This window comes from Perkinsus marinus, assembly GCF_000006405.1.
Source record: "Perkinsus marinus ATCC 50983 genomic scaffold scf_1104296975500, whole genome shotgun sequence".
In the NCBI taxonomy this organism is placed as follows: Eukaryota; Perkinsozoa; order Perkinsida; family Perkinsidae; genus Perkinsus; species Perkinsus marinus.
Window position 1 is genome coordinate 300,764 of NW_003200768.1, and position 15,365 is coordinate 316,128.

The 15,365-nt window shown below is 44.1% G+C and overlaps 4 protein-coding genes across 4 annotated transcripts; 1 reads left to right on the plus strand and 3 right to left on the minus strand.

Annotated features, from left to right (window-relative positions):
• Positions 1 to 587: 587 nt before the first annotated feature.
• Pmar_PMAR002068 (hypothetical protein) lies at positions 588 to 918 on the plus strand (the record flags this gene model as incomplete). The annotated part of the gene is made up of 2 exons (XM_002765486.1): positions 588 to 663; positions 695 to 918. The coding sequence occupies 2 exons, from the start codon at positions 588 to 590 to the stop codon at positions 916 to 918; spliced, it is 300 nt and encodes a 99-aa protein (XP_002765532.1).
• Positions 919 to 1,930: 1,012 nt separating this feature from the next.
• On the minus strand, positions 1,931 to 2,305 carry Pmar_PMAR002069 (hypothetical protein; the record flags this gene model as incomplete). The annotated part of the gene is made up of 1 exon (XM_002765487.1): positions 1,931 to 2,305. The coding sequence occupies one exon, from the start codon at positions 2,303 to 2,305 to the stop codon at positions 1,931 to 1,933; it is 375 nt and encodes a 124-aa protein (XP_002765533.1).
• A 3,278-nt stretch (positions 2,306 to 5,583) lies between these two features.
• On the minus strand, positions 5,584 to 8,255 carry Pmar_PMAR002070 (conserved hypothetical protein; the record flags this gene model as incomplete). The annotated part of the gene is made up of 8 exons (XM_002765488.1): positions 5,584 to 5,786; positions 5,832 to 6,024; positions 6,307 to 6,409; positions 6,942 to 7,027; positions 7,109 to 7,196; positions 7,492 to 7,634; positions 7,873 to 8,025; positions 8,175 to 8,255. The coding sequence occupies 8 exons, from the start codon at positions 8,253 to 8,255 to the stop codon at positions 5,584 to 5,586; spliced, it is 1,050 nt and encodes a 349-aa protein (XP_002765534.1).
• Positions 8,256 to 10,083: 1,828 nt separating this feature from the next.
• Pmar_PMAR002071 (hypothetical protein) lies at positions 10,084 to 11,415 on the minus strand (the record flags this gene model as incomplete). Its single annotated transcript, XM_002765489.1, has 6 exons — positions 10,084 to 10,098; positions 10,171 to 10,237; positions 10,310 to 10,409; positions 10,671 to 10,778; positions 11,118 to 11,202; positions 11,251 to 11,415. 6 exons carry the CDS (start codon positions 11,413 to 11,415, stop codon positions 10,084 to 10,086), a joined length of 540 nt encoding a protein of 179 aa, XP_002765535.1.
• Between the last annotated feature and the right edge of the window lie 3,950 nt (positions 11,416 to 15,365).

The window sequence follows — 15,365 nt, forward strand, 5'->3', positions numbered from 1 at the left end:
AATGGTGTCACACGATTACGTGTTGGATTGGGTACCGTTTACGGAGGAAGTGAGTACATCACCACTCCTGGTGTGAAGTATTTTCTGCCATTCGATTACACTCACATGGCCTGAGAAAAGTCGGTGAAATTCGTGTTCTTGAATCAAGATGATGTGGATGATGAAACGGTGGCCTTCCATACCCCTGGCAAACTAACCAACTCGACTCAGTGACTTCGTGGAAAAGTCTAACCGCCCGTTCAATAGACAAGGCTACGCGCAGTTCTGGAAACGTTGCTGAGAATCGATTTTAAAAAACGCTTCTGAGATGATGTTCAATAAACACGATTTTGAAAATCCACAAGCGATTCTGGAAGCGATCCCAGAAACGATTCTGACAAGTGCTCAACAAACGCAATTTTAGAAATCGCTCCCGGAAACGCTTCCAAAATCGTGATATAAATACACGAATACTGCTAACCCCGGGGATCGAACCCGCGGTCTACGACAGCGCACTTTCATTCTCAAGATTTGTTGCGTAACGCAACCTGCATTGCGTTGTTCACATTGACATTTGTTGCGTTTCATAAGCTTTCCAATCGTTCGTAATGCCCAGTCGTACGAACGACTTGAACGTTGCCTCGAACGTTGCCAGTTCAAGCTACGAAGGTTATCGAGGCGGCGGTAGTTCTCCACAACTTGTGTATACGCAGAGGGTGGGAGTCGTTCAATGCCATCGACTACATTGACCCCGAAATCCGCAGGGCCATTCGGGACGAAAATGATATGAATGAACCCTTGGGCGGTGATGGCTTGGTTGAGGGTGGCCTTCAAGGGGTCGAGCAGCTGCTTTTGTGGGAGGACCCCAATCTGGCAGCGTCTTTTTTGGCCCTCATGAGGAACGGTGATAACAACAATGACGTCGGTAATGACAATTAACATGATGATGATGAATTGTTTCTCGTAAAAAGTCGCTTCCAGTTGCGTTCAGTTGCGTCGTGGTTAACAAAACAAGTTGCATACCGCCAAAAATTAGCTTACACACGACAATAGAACCACATCATTCATCATTCACATTGCAAATACTGACACTACAATCAATGAACCACTTAGTATTACAAGCAACATATGAGAAAAGGTAAAATAGTAATAGGCTGCTACTACCAGCCTTAACTAAACTCAATCTAATTGTTTCAAAAAAACTTTTGCTCCCAAGACAGCTAATGGGAACTACACTAAGGATAACCCAGCAATCGGGCCGCAAGTTCATCTAAAACAGCATCTGCAAGGCTTGATGATACGGGAATCGGCTCCCCTGGTTTCTTCAGCCTTGCTTCGTAAATAGCAATCTGTAATACCACCTTCCTTTCCCTCAGTCTAGAGAGCGTTAGCTGAGCTAACTTAGCTCCTCACGCAGTGTCAGCTCTTCGAGAGTTTCAAGCTCTCTTTGTAACTGGTTCAAGAAAGGAAAAGGAGTGCAACTCCTCCTGGAGAAGTAAAAAGGAGCTTTTCCTTGTGGAATCTACGAAGTAGACAGCAAAGTCACGCGCCACGAAATGCTCAGAACCACTCCAGGCCATTCTGAAATTCGCGGTTCTGGAACTGATTTCGGAAACGCGCGAGGACGCTTTTGAACACGTTCAAAAATGATTCTGGAAATGATTCCAGGATCGTTCCCAGAATCGATTCTATGAACAAGATTTAAGAAAATCGTTTCTGGAAACGATTCTGAGCTTCAGAATTGGTTTATTGAACGGGCGGTAAAATGTGAAAATTGAAGGATTCACAGAACGTGAGAGAACCACGTCAGAACTCGAATTGACCTCCCTTAAATATATAGTTCTGAGTGGGGAGGAATCATCTATTCGGATTCAATGGGAGATGCCTTTTTCCAAGGTTCTACAATTGCCAAGTCCCAAAAATAAAAATCATGATGATGGTGAGCTCTACATTAATCAAGCAGACCCTCAAGCGTCGCATTGCACCCTGCAGGAGTCGCATTCATGTGGGTACCGTTGACTGTCAGAGTGAACGAATCGCGAGTACGGTCGTAGGGGATCACCCGCCACTCGGCCGGTTTGAAATGCAACTCTTCTGCGAAATCAGTGAAGTTCTTATCCTTGATGTCCAAGTACAGATTCCTGTGCTCGTGGTCAACACTCCATGGGATGACGCCAGTCTCATTAATGGTCACGTTCCCGCTGACAAAAAGAATGGCGACAATGACTACGGTCCTGGGAGCGAATGGATTGAAGATGAAGGCTGCGTTGAAGTAGCCACCCATCTCAGTGCAGTATGATGGCTCTGGTGGAAAGGTCTGAACCATCGACAAAACCCCGAGTAGGATAATGCTGGTAAGGATAACGGACATTGGAGTGGTGATTACTGTTTCTGACGGAAATCATAATCACGTTATATCATAGTCAACCATGCTGCAGTGTGCGAGTCGATGGAGGTGTCGGACACCTGGTGTCCAAGCACGTGATTTCCGCGCAATATAAACGTGCGCACAGATACTCAACTGTAGCAGGAAGGAACTGCTCACGTCCTCCAATTCACATCGTCAACACTTACTATCAAGAATAGCAAGGCCGCTAAAGTCGCAGAAGTGATATGCTTGGGCAGTCTGGCATTGTCAGACTGCCGTGTTCGCCCTATTCGTTCATTCCACTCAGCACTTGTGCGCGTCAATTGACTCGGAGTTCAGCGCAGAGTATTGCATTGCAATAAATGCAACTCCACACGTGAATAACGGAGTCCCCTTTCACAACGGGAACTCAAGGTAGAATGTACTACTAAAAATCACTTGCTACTACATCGGTGAGCCCGAGATATACCATTCTCATTGTCATGCTTGAAGTGCGCGTGAAATGACAGCACAAGTATCAACCAGGAACGGACGCAGTAATAAATGATTTTGTGGCGATTAGCAGAGCGAAGCCTAGCGGAGCGTAGCACTGATTACCCTACCATCTGACCTTGTGGGTTAAGATGATTCAAATGGGCGAAAGTGGGTTTCCCCTCCCACCCTCCCAGTAGAGGGATAGCTTCAAATTAATTGTAGTTCAAAAAACATGTCGTTCTGGCTTAAAGTTGTTTTCTGCTGCTCTTTACTCCCATAGACGTCGGTGGTCAAGCACCGAGCCAAGATAAGCTTTTGTTCGTCTGCAAAAAGCCTTGAATCGGATCTCTGTCCCAGAGGGAATATGTACCATGCACGCACCGTTGGCAAGCTCTGGGAGAGTTCTATGTCAAGACGTAAAAGTAACTAGTCTCACCTTTAAAAGGGTATTATTATGCGGAAGCAGAATGGTATGGTCAAATGATAGATTGGACGTACCAGAAAGGTCAACCAAAATAGAACATGGAAGTAAAACCTTAAATCGCAGACATGGATGGCCATCGAAAGGCCTCTCCTCAGTTTACTTATAATCATCATGTCCAACAAACACTGGCAGTCATCGACTCTCAAAATGGATTCCTCGCTCGACACGAACTAGCTCTATCGTACGGAGTATTCATCATTCGCGACTCAAGAGAACTAGGCTAGGCTTAACTGCAGATTAACACAGACTAGTATCACCGTCGAAGCCAGCTAAGCGATTGCCGCTTTGGATCTGCCGGGCCAACTCTGCCGTTGAGCGGATGAAGCAGTTTAATGCACTTGTGTAGGTGCATGGGGCTCTCAAAGCTGTACCATGTCCGCAGCTACCGCTGTTGAGATCAATAGATATCACAAGAGTACAGAGTCATCCTAAGGCCAACACCATGGCAGTTCTATTATAACTACAGTGATCGCCCCCCACTTTGTTGCTGCTGCTAACAATCTCAGCGATGAACTCAGGATGTACCACGAAGCCCTCCACACCAACATCCATATCGGTCAACGGTGTTTCGTTAGCTTTCGATATTGAAGACGTCACACACTCATCAACGGCCTCAATGCTGTGCTCCAAACTTGACGCCGATCGACGAGGTGTGAATACCTCAATAAACAGGGGACGAGAGAAGACGAAACAATTGTGATAGCTATAGAGAATGAAATGAAAAGAGGACAGAAATTGCATAACCGATTCACACTTGGCCAGTCGAAATCATCAATACACTATTGTCGCCAAGTATTTTAACTGTTAAAGTTGTACTAAAGTATAACACAACAGAAAACTGATACGAGAAACGTGTGGTACGGAAACATCCAGAGACATGAATTCAACACGACTCCTTGACCTCCGTACCCCGCAGCTCGACGAGCTCAGGCAGCCCTAAATGTCGAGGCAAATGTCGACTCAGCCATGTAAGCCTCTCATTAGCACTCGGAAGGCTTTCCCACGTTTGGAAAGGCACCTGGATCACCAACAACTTCTCAGCAGTATACAACTTTAATACTCAGCGATGGTATCTAAGTTCGTTCTCCTCAGCTGAGCTCAGAAGTTTCCTCACTGATTGTCGGAGTTGAATATAGAACTATATATGAATTCGAAAAAAAAGTACACAGAAACCAACGAGGATTCCTCGCGATTTCCTCAGAATTTATATATTGTCGTCCACACATGTGCATACTTTCCCACACTGATACCAATACACCGAGCTCACCAGCGCTAAGTTGAATCCCATCTTCCGTATAAGTATATGCCGTACTCTGCTCCGCGAAGTGAGATGTGTAGTCTTGGCCTGAGTGCCAAACCATAACGCTGACCGATGGCTCTTCAGTCGATCAGAATATACCCGGCGAGTTGTGTTGTGATAGATGCGAAGTATTTTACAATCTTCATTGCCCTATGACTAGTATTGTGTATGCGTACGGAATATTGTTCAGTACTGGTCTATTATCATAGAGTAGACAACCATTACACGCATACACATAAGATGCGACTTCTACACTAACCCCTCGTGAACTGATGTTACCAGTGGGCTTGACAGCTACCCAAAACATCATAATATACTCGAGTTAGACTGGGACTATCGAATTCGGACAGCGTGCCGAAGACTTGTGTTCTTCGCCCAGTTTAACTCTATAACGATTCGTCATCGATTATGATAATACATAATGATATATTTCTTGCGCTTGGAACTCAGAATGTCCGCGATCTCGGATTCCTAATCATTAGCGAAATCTTTCCGTTTCGGACCATCAAAATTGGACACACTGTATTTCTGCTTGACACCGCCACTGTGCTCGAAAGCAGCAGCTAGCGTCATTCAACTCCCCATCATAGACGGCGAAGCGAAAGTAGTTTCAAAAAGTCAGAATTAATACCATACAGCAGCATAGTGGAAAACATTAATTTTTAGAGTAAATGTATTTCACAATTAATGCCAATACGCATATGGTCAACTACATGTGTCGAAGACAATAAGAAAATTCCGAAAAAAATCTCGTTCTTTTAGGATTTACATCTACACTAAGTCGTGTCTTAACTTCTATATCGAACGCCTAAACTAGGATAATGACCTTCCAACACAAGTGCATGTCCCCATGCACATAGCGCCAGTGTTGGGAAAAATATATGTTCGCTTTCCTCACCTGAGCTCAGAAGTTTCCTCACTAACTATACAAGTTTACATACAAATTCGGGTAGAAGTGTACAGAAACCTACGAGAATCTTAACAGAATTTGTTCACAATATCAATACCATCACCAGCACATCTAGTCGACCACTCGATATCGCTTACATAAAACTGCCACTCCGGGCATACTTCAATGACTGTATTCGTTGCAGCGTGGAACATATCCAAATTGAAAGGGCCCGCTTTCACTCCTATCATCAATTCCAAACCTACTCCGACGAGCAGCTCGGCTACTTCCCCTGACACAAGTGCGCTCATCTCAACCACAGTACGAACCGACTCACCATGGAGCTCGCAGCTCAATGCTTTTCGCTGAGTCTTAATTTTCTTAACCGCTAACGGTCGCGCTTTTTCACCGTATTTTTTCAATCTTTTCTTGTACTTGTGCAGCTCTTTCCGCTGCCTTTCCTTCGACTTCTTCTTCTCCCCCTTTAACCGCTCGCGCTCATCCTCGGCACTCTCCTCGTCACTTCGCAACTGATTCGCACACGTTCACGTTACCGCATATCGCAAGGCCAACCCGAACTGTGAAAAATACAGTTTTTTACAAGTCCATCTCTACACTTTAGAATTCATTACACATCGCTAGAGTTATGCCCGCATTCGAAAACCGAAAATGAACGAAGTACCGCATGCCGGATCCAGGGATCGAACCTGCGACCTACCTACATATACTTAAAAACACCACCCAAGACAAATTGTCAAGAAGTAACAGTAACCGCGGGTTGAAAACAATCAACTATGATAATTCCGACTTACATCGCGGAGGAACTCCTTCACATTATCATCCAATTGTTCCCAAACACTTTCCTCCTTACACAGTCGTACATACATCTCCACCACCTGTAAATGCCTACTGTACCTAAAAAGCATCAACCATTCCGTTGCCAAATTCCTCATACCTATACCGTAAATCGCACACATCAATTTCGGATAAAATTCAACATTCGCCCGAATTCTACACTACTAACAAAGCTGACTCGACAGATCAATGCCTACAGCCAGTGTTGGAATAGATTTTCGCTTTCCTCAGCTAAGCCCCGGAATTCCCTCATTAATCAAAGTATACCGATCAGCGGAGTTTACGTGAAGTGGCGTATAACTCGGTGGAAAACGCCATCGTGAGATATGTTTTTCACTAGTGTTTTTCATATCACTAGGGTGGTGAAACTCCAGTGTAGAATTGCCGAAAAACCAACAAGAATTTCCCAAAATTTCCTCGAATTTTTTCCATTGTCACCAACACATGTAGTTGGCCATGCGTATTTTCCCCCACTCCTAACAGCGGGCGACTCCAACTGAGCTAAAATACAAACACTCCTGAATACTCCACATGCATATAAAAACATGTTGTTAATAGTGATATAATGCTACTACTAATTCCCGTTGTTCACCTCATATCACTAAGCTGTTCCCTCTTCACTGCCTCCGCCCGATACAAGTAGTTAATCATAGTAGCATCATCAAACATCTCCACAACCTGAGGAACCCCGCGACCAGCACGAACCACGATCAGCCCGAACCAATCAAACGGGAAATCGAATCCTTCTCCTTCCCTTACTGTTATCCACTTGATATTCATAAACTCCTTCACAATGAGAGTATTTTCACACACTGCTTGCGACAAAGCGATCGCCAGAGGTTTACACCTGAGCCTACCCGGTACCCACATAAACCATCAAGTTATCACCAAAACAGCCAACCATATGACGAAAAAATGAAAAAAAATTCCGCGATTTTTTCATGATAAGTGCCTTGCCATGTTAGCAAGACTCAGTCGTCTTTTATACTGATCTGCTGTCTTCGCTCCGCCTTTTTCGTTTTTTTACTCGAACATACTATAACAAAAATTCAACCATAAATATTCACAATTAATAACAACGGTAATCTAGAAACCGGAAAATTTTTCCTATTTTCCCGCAAATTTCCCCCCAGTTTTTTCACCAAAGCTGAGAAGCAAGGTCGAGCTTAGCCGCCGAGTTAGCAGCTTTCACGAGGATCTTGTGCGTCACCGTCGGCCAAGTCAATGCCGTTTTTTGTAACATCATTACTAACCTCTCATCCCTGTACTGCAATCGAGAAAGTGCCTAAATTCAACAAGGTCAATGAATATTAGATAATACTTCATAATATAACTATATATTATACTAGTGTACTGGAGTTTCGCCAGTTTTACGTGAAGTGGCATAATACTCTGTGAAAAACGCGATATTCGCGATATACAGTAGTCGTGAAATATATTTTTCATATCTCGAGTGAAACTCCAGTGTTATCATCATGAATAATGTTCTACGATGTCTCAGTAGCTGCCATATACGATCTCACCTGCATCAGATGACAGAAATTCTCCGGTTTCATCTCGCCGAACTTCACCGCACATGCCGACAATAATGTACGGTAGTACGGTACAACCCGACGATTATATATTCGTACAGATGCTGCAGCTTGGAACACTCTCAGCAGCGATCGAAAATGGCACTGAAAAAATAGGAAAAAACAATAATTTTCCTTAACATTTTTCACAAATTTTTTCCTATACATGCGCTTCACCAACCACAATTCCCTCAGAAAAATTACCAGAAATTTTCACATGGCGTGAAAATTTTTTTCCTTTTTCCACATATCACCTTATCAGAAAGCTGCGCCGCTCGCTTCAAGTACGCCTCCCATAATGCCTCGTTCACGATCAAGTTGGAATTCTGATTCATTTTATGCGCCTAAAATAAGCCATAAACACCCTCGAGCACTTCGTTGCAGGGAATAATACAGAAATCGAGCGGGGGAACTCATTTTGAATTTTCCACGTATGGCTTTGAGGAGTTCCTCGATTTCTGTCAAACGTTCCTATGGCCTACTGTAAATGACCAAGTGCCTCTGGTGCATAACTCTGAGGACCTTATGACGTTCGACAACAAACTGTGGGAAAAGTAAGCAGGGAATCATCCAGAATGTTCCCGGGGAAAACTCATTTTGAAATCCCCACAGGGCTAGGAACACATTCTTCAATCAGTTTCCTATGTAAATGTCATAATCACATTAGCAACATTTTTCCCATTGTTATCAAACTCTGAAGAATATCATTCCTCAAGGCTAAACGTATCCCTGCCTCGTTGAGCATGTTCCGCTTGAGCTCCTTCGTACACATAAATGGCACCGCCAGAGGATCAGAAGAGCGATAATCCTTCTCGTACCTACCACATACACGCAAATGATAAACTCAGCAATGTCGGTAGATTTATACACTAAGATGCGTAGAGTCTACGCAAATTCTCCAACGATTGTCTACGCCGTAGACAATCGTTGGAGAATTTGTCCCGAGTGCATGAATAAATTTATAGTATATTTATATAATGGAATAGCACCCGTCTTACGTGAAGTGGCGTAAAACTCGGTGAAAAACGCGATATTAGCGGTGATATGCAGTAGTCGTGAGATGTGTTTTTCACTAGTGTTTTTCATATCACTAGGGTGAAACTCCATTGATAATTATAGAGAATGGCTTCAGTCCGCTACGCTAAGCTAGGCTAGCGTAGTGCAGTTGCATGATGATATAAATAGATACAATATCGTTTCCAAGTATCTTCTAGTGTTACCTTCCCAAACTAGTTGCGGAGCGAAGCGAGCGGAGCTATATACTGCAATTCGGATCATCTCAAGTGTGCATGCGTGCAAATTATTTCTCACCAACCAGGGAGAATTTCAACACGGCTAAAGAACCACTCGAAAGCTAAATAGACAGCTACTCCTAGAAAAATATGAAAACTTGAGTGTGGTGCATCCCTGACAACATACATTGAAAAACGTTATTTTTTGTGCGAAAAATACCGAGCCTGGGATTCGAACCGGAGATGTTACATGCCGCGCGTCACAGGACTGAACACGACCGACAATCTAACTTCATCAAATTTTAGACTGAAGTTCGCTAAACCCATGGCGAGCTACGCCATCTCGTCGGGAAGGCCTAGTGTACGCGAACCCTCTGCAGAAGAGCATCACCTGTTTTTGCATGATTTCAGCGTTTTCGAATTCGTTACTATTCACTCACGACGATCCCAATAAGAGATTACAACAATAATTTCAATACCGTAAACTCCACTAATCGTCCACCTCCCTAAGCTAGGAGCACCCCATTTCCACTCCACGTGCTGTTCCCAGTTAAATTTATTACCAGTAATCTCTGGCACGCACGAGTTTCTTTCTCTTCAATTTCTTCCTTTCAAAATCGGCACTATCTTCGCCGTTTTCCGATGGCGTGCCCAACTTGTCCGCGTGCTGACACAAAAAATGTCATTTTCCCTGTGGAATTTACTAAAACTTCAAAGCTAGCTTTGTGCTCAGCGGTCCTTTACGTCACATAACCATTTAAAAAATGGTGAACACCATCAACCTCCTCGCCCTTGCTCACCCATACTGCTAACATTTCGCGAAAATTTTGGAGCTGTACATTACGCGCGATCTAAGGAGTGCTAAATTCTCAACTAGAGCTCAGTGCAGCTAGATTCTCGTACATAGACTAGGCTGTATATATATAAACACTCATAGATATTCGTCCTGAGCAAAAAATTCCGATGATGAAAATTCAACTGCACGCAGATGTGCCATACACATAAGGCGGGTACCGACCTCAGCTATTATCTTGTTCACCAGATTCTTGTTACCATCCAAGCCTCTTTCCCGATCCTTAAAGTACCTAGTCGTAATTTTTTTTCGAAAAAATTTTGTTTTTTCTTTCGCTTTTTCAGTCATAGGACAATCACGTCACTTTGCGTAATAATCTGCACTCCATCCTTTAGGATTTTTTTGCAGCGGCTCGAAAGGATTCGGCAATCGCCTTAACTTGGGTATTCGTGGCGCTACTGTACCTATGAACTCCAGTGTGTGGGGGAATATATGCTCGCTTTCCTCAGCTGAGCCTGGGAGTTTCCTCACTAGTTGTAGGAGTTTATATACGAGATCAATGAGAATTTCCCAAAACTCCCTCAGAATTTTCATATTGTGGTTGACCATACGCATACATCGTGACATAGTAAACACGACAATTCAATTCAGTCTAAATTACTCAACGTTTTAAACGGAAATTATAGCACAATATAAACAGTTACTTCTAATACAGGCATGCTTACCTTTTGCTTCTTGAGCATGCACTAGAGGGCTCTTCCCTCGACGTTCCACTGCCTTCGGTCGGTAATAATGAGGCTTCAACTGTCTATCCTGTAGGGCCGGTACAGTATCTACTACCTCAACACTGCGTACGGCTGAGCTCAACTACAACTACTACTACTATTGCTACTACTGCTACTACTGCTACTATTGCTACTACTACTACTACTATTGCTACTACTACTATTGCTACTACTATTACTACTACTACTACTACTACTACTACTACTACTACTACTACTACTACTGCTACTACTACTACTACCACTACCACTACTACTACTACTACTACTACTACTACTACTACTACTACCACTATTACTACTACTACTACTACTACTACTACTACTACTACTACCACTATTACTACTACTACTACTACTACTACTACTACTACTACTACTGCCCACCTTCATCTCGATACCCCTCGTTTCTAGCAACCTCATCTAGCTCCCTTATAGATGAGCCCAACGCCAAGCCTTTGGTCGGCATCACCTAATAGGACCTCAGTCGAGTCTGAACTGATAGCGATAAAAGGCTTACTGGGAAATCGCCATCTTGGCGACAGACCTCCGGTTTGATATAACGCGGGGCCTTCTTTTTCACCTTCTGGTATTTCTTATTAACCCTACCAGCAAAACGCCGCACTGAAGTCCGATGAGTTATAAGCTCCCATGGTGAATTTCGGAGTAGTAGTAGGAGGACCATTTATACAAAAAAAATCTTATCAACTTTGCGCATATTCCTCAACGTTTTAACGCGTGCAAAAACGTCGTATCTTTGGAAAATTTTTCTCGGGTATAATCGTCGTGAATATTTCCGCACGGAGAGTTATTTCATTTATCCATCATGTCTGTATGATTCACCCTCATACAAAACCCTTTGGAACAGGTAAACGTATATGATCGGGGTAACTACACAGTATCGCCATTTCCCTCAGTTCAACAGTCTGAGACGGCTCGACAGAGGCAAGCTAAACAGGTGCCCGTAAGGGGCTTTCGAAATGCAATTCCACAAACTTACAATCAATTCTAGAACTACCTCTGAGTTTAAAAATTGAATTATTGAGCATCTTGATACGCATTAGCACATAAACGTTGAAGGGCCTTCTCAGGCATTGTACCGACTGGACCAGCACGCAGACACTCTGAGCATAGCGCGGTTCCGCGAGACTAGTCGCGAGCAGAGGTGTCACTCGAACGGTCTGAGGTCTCGCGACCACTCCAATTTCATCTCAGAGGGAATGCGTGGCAAATTGAGTTCGGATATGTACAACGAGAAGCTCCTGAGAAACAGCCTCAAACTGCTCGAGAGCTGAGATCAGCAGATCGCGATATGAACCATACTCTACCAAACATTCGAATGTCGAAAGCGCGACTTTCGAACCGACTCTCGTAAGACTCCCGCATCGCTTTGGCGTTATTCGTGCAAACTACCCTCGACAAATTCTGTTTGTCGCGATGAATAGAAAAAATTGACAACTTTTCTAAGAGTGAGCCGTTAGGGAACCCGACCAGTATGAATATGATGATATATGAAAATTCTGAGAAAATTTCGGGACAAAAATCTTGCTGGGTTCTGTACATTTCTACCCGAATTTTTATAATTAGCGTGGAAACTTCTCAACTCAGCTGAGGAGACCGGACATATATTCCGACGCTGATTCCAATACAGCTGAGGAGTTTGTACTCGTTCGTTCCTATTCAGTTCAGCTTTGATCGCTCTGTTGAAGTAACCGACTCGCAATAAAGTTTATATCATCACTCGTATGTGTTGGAATCACATAGTCTCAGTGGGTCTCTCGATCAACGTACATATTTAAAGCCATCGATAAACCGAGTTAATCAATTCATTCGAGTTTCACCCTAGTGATATGAAAAACACTAGTGGAAAATATTGCACGACTACTGCATATCGTTGCGAATATCGCGTTTTTCATCGAGCTTCACGTAAAACAGGTGAAACTCCATTATTAATCAATTAGTTCAGTGAAGTCTCACCCGTTTTACGTGAAGTGCCGAAATACTCGGTGAAAAACCCGATACTCGCGGTTATATGCAGTAGTCGCGAGATATGTTTCTCATCTCACTAGGGTGAAACTCCATCCAACAATTCATTTATCGCGATGACATAAGCCTTGTACCGACAGTATCATCGAATCACCGTTTATGCGATTGTGCTTATCTGCTTCAGAGTGCCTCGACCGTTCCAGCAAGGGAAACTCGAGGGTCGGCGCAGGTCAGTTCTCAGAAAGCTTTGCTCGAGTTGCAATATTATTCTCTCGAGATATCGCATATCAAAGTTCGACTTCGGTCAATCTAAAGAGCGCAGGAAGAAAAAGACCAACGATGAAGACAATTCGTTCACCAGTCCATCCACTAGAAAACTGCGAGAAATGCAGTAAACCTCACTTAGTCTCTACACAGGCTTACATCGGCTACAGGCACTTGATGCTGAAGTCCACCCCGAGATCATGGACACAGGAGTTCCAGAAATGGTACCTTACAGATAAAGAGGATGAATCTATGCACTGCTCTCAGGCGTAACGGTGACACGTCTCGTCGGCAAGATGACATCCCTCGTATTGTCGTACACAAGGCGCAACCTCAAGATTCCAACTCAGAAGTGACTAGAGCTTCTAGCTGATGAAAAACTCAGTTTCTGTGTCTTCCTAGCTTTTGCTCGGGGAGAACCAAGGCCGTGTTCCAGTGGCACGATCAACACGAGCTTCCCGACTGAGAACACAATGGTTGAAAGAATCGATGAAACTCTATGGAAATGACGAACTCAGTCGCCTTCCATCAGCGCGTATGCTTTCTCGAGATTGTGAAGGTCTCAGCCATGCATCGTCTCAGGCGATTCGCCACTACGTGTTAAAGCGCCGACCTCTGCTCGTCCAAGCACGGTGGCGCAATCGTCGAATTCGAACTTCTTTTACGATACCAGAACAGACTGGGTCGCTCGTAATCTGAAGTACTCGGTAGGAACAGTTCTCTTGTGGAGAGGATATGATGTTCGACTAGGTTGACCCTCTCCTCTGTCATAGTCGTGACCATTTGAAGAGATTGAAGTACCTCACTTCTCACAGGCTGAGATATCCCCAAAAGGTGCGCTCATCGACACTACCGACTAAGGGGGAATGAGCATCGATACGACATTTCGGCTGGGTTGTTGATGCACCGATGAAACTCTCTTTAACGATGTGTTCCCATGTGATTGTCGTTGTCGCTGCATCCAGTTGAGTTGTAGTTGATCGAAAGTACTGACGACAGAGAACATGTGTTTTTTGTGGGGACTATGCTCCGGAAGTTGTAGTTCTTTTGAGCCAACTGGTCGACAACTTCGCCGGTCGGTCTCAATATACAGCGTTGGTGGATAACACTCGCGAAACACATCACAGCGTTTCCCAACGTGAAGTGCGTTGCCCGGAAGAGCTATAGTGCTGAGACATCACAATTCTCTTGATCGACCCTTACTGATGCAGTCCTGGCCTATGCGAGTGGTTTTCAGTGCAACCTCTGGTACTGGCTATCGCCGGAGATTCACTGGATATTGGGTTTATTTTATAGGAGCAAATTGCGCCTTCAACTCCAGTAACGCCTTGAGTATACCTCAAGTAACGCCTTAAGTATATCTTGAGTAACTCTTAAAGTTGCTCATGGACGTGAGGTGCCTTTAGTGAAGTAGCCTTGTGAAACAGGCCCACTGTTGAGAAACTGACCGACCGGTCGTCAGTAGATTTCTGTAACCCCTCATGGACAGTGTGTCACTTTCAGCTGAGGCTTACGTGAATTGTGAACAGGAAGACGATCAAGGGATACTCGATGGTGACGACTCAGTGTCTACGTCATACCACTCCTTTCCCTCTTCTCCCAGTCCCGACGCCGCCAGATGAAGATGTAATCCCTACACAGTGCCTCGATGATGCTCTGTGCGGTGTCTCTCCTGGTTCATCTACTATGATCAACCGAAACTACAACGTTCTTCTGAGGACGGGTCAGGAAGTAAGCATTGATCTCGCATCATTAAGAGCTGACGTTAGGAGGCACACATGAAAAATTATGTGATTATAGAGTATCATGAAAAGATGGATCATTCATGGCGGATTTATAGATGTGAACCTCTCCTAAGCACTCGAAATGTTGATGCCCATCAAAGCTCAAGTAGAGCGTTACATCATCTTTTCTGAACTGTTCTGGAAGTCCCTGAGCTAAGAATAGATTCGATTCCACTCTGTATTTCAGCTCCGCAAGAAGGTATCATATCTCAACGCAACTGAGTTGGTCCAAATGTGAGTCAACTTCGTTTACAGTGATGTCTACATCTGTACAGCTACCGAGTAACGTCATCGCAGCCCAGTCTACTGAAGCCCTTGAACGAGAGGCTTGTATTAGAGCCGCGGTCAAAGGGCTACATACGCTTCCGCATTCTACCATTGACAAGGGAAATCCGGACAAGGTCAGGCCGGCCTCCGTGATTGTGTCATCAGTCTGGTTCGTTTTAGGGTTATCGTCACCATCACGCCTTCTGACATGACTGTTCCTCATGCAATAAGGGAAAGGCTTGTTTTTGATTTGACATATATTGCATCGTTACCATGATGATAGCAAACCTATGTGTTCGTGCTTTAGTGGTCTCTGGGGAATGTAACGCGACAA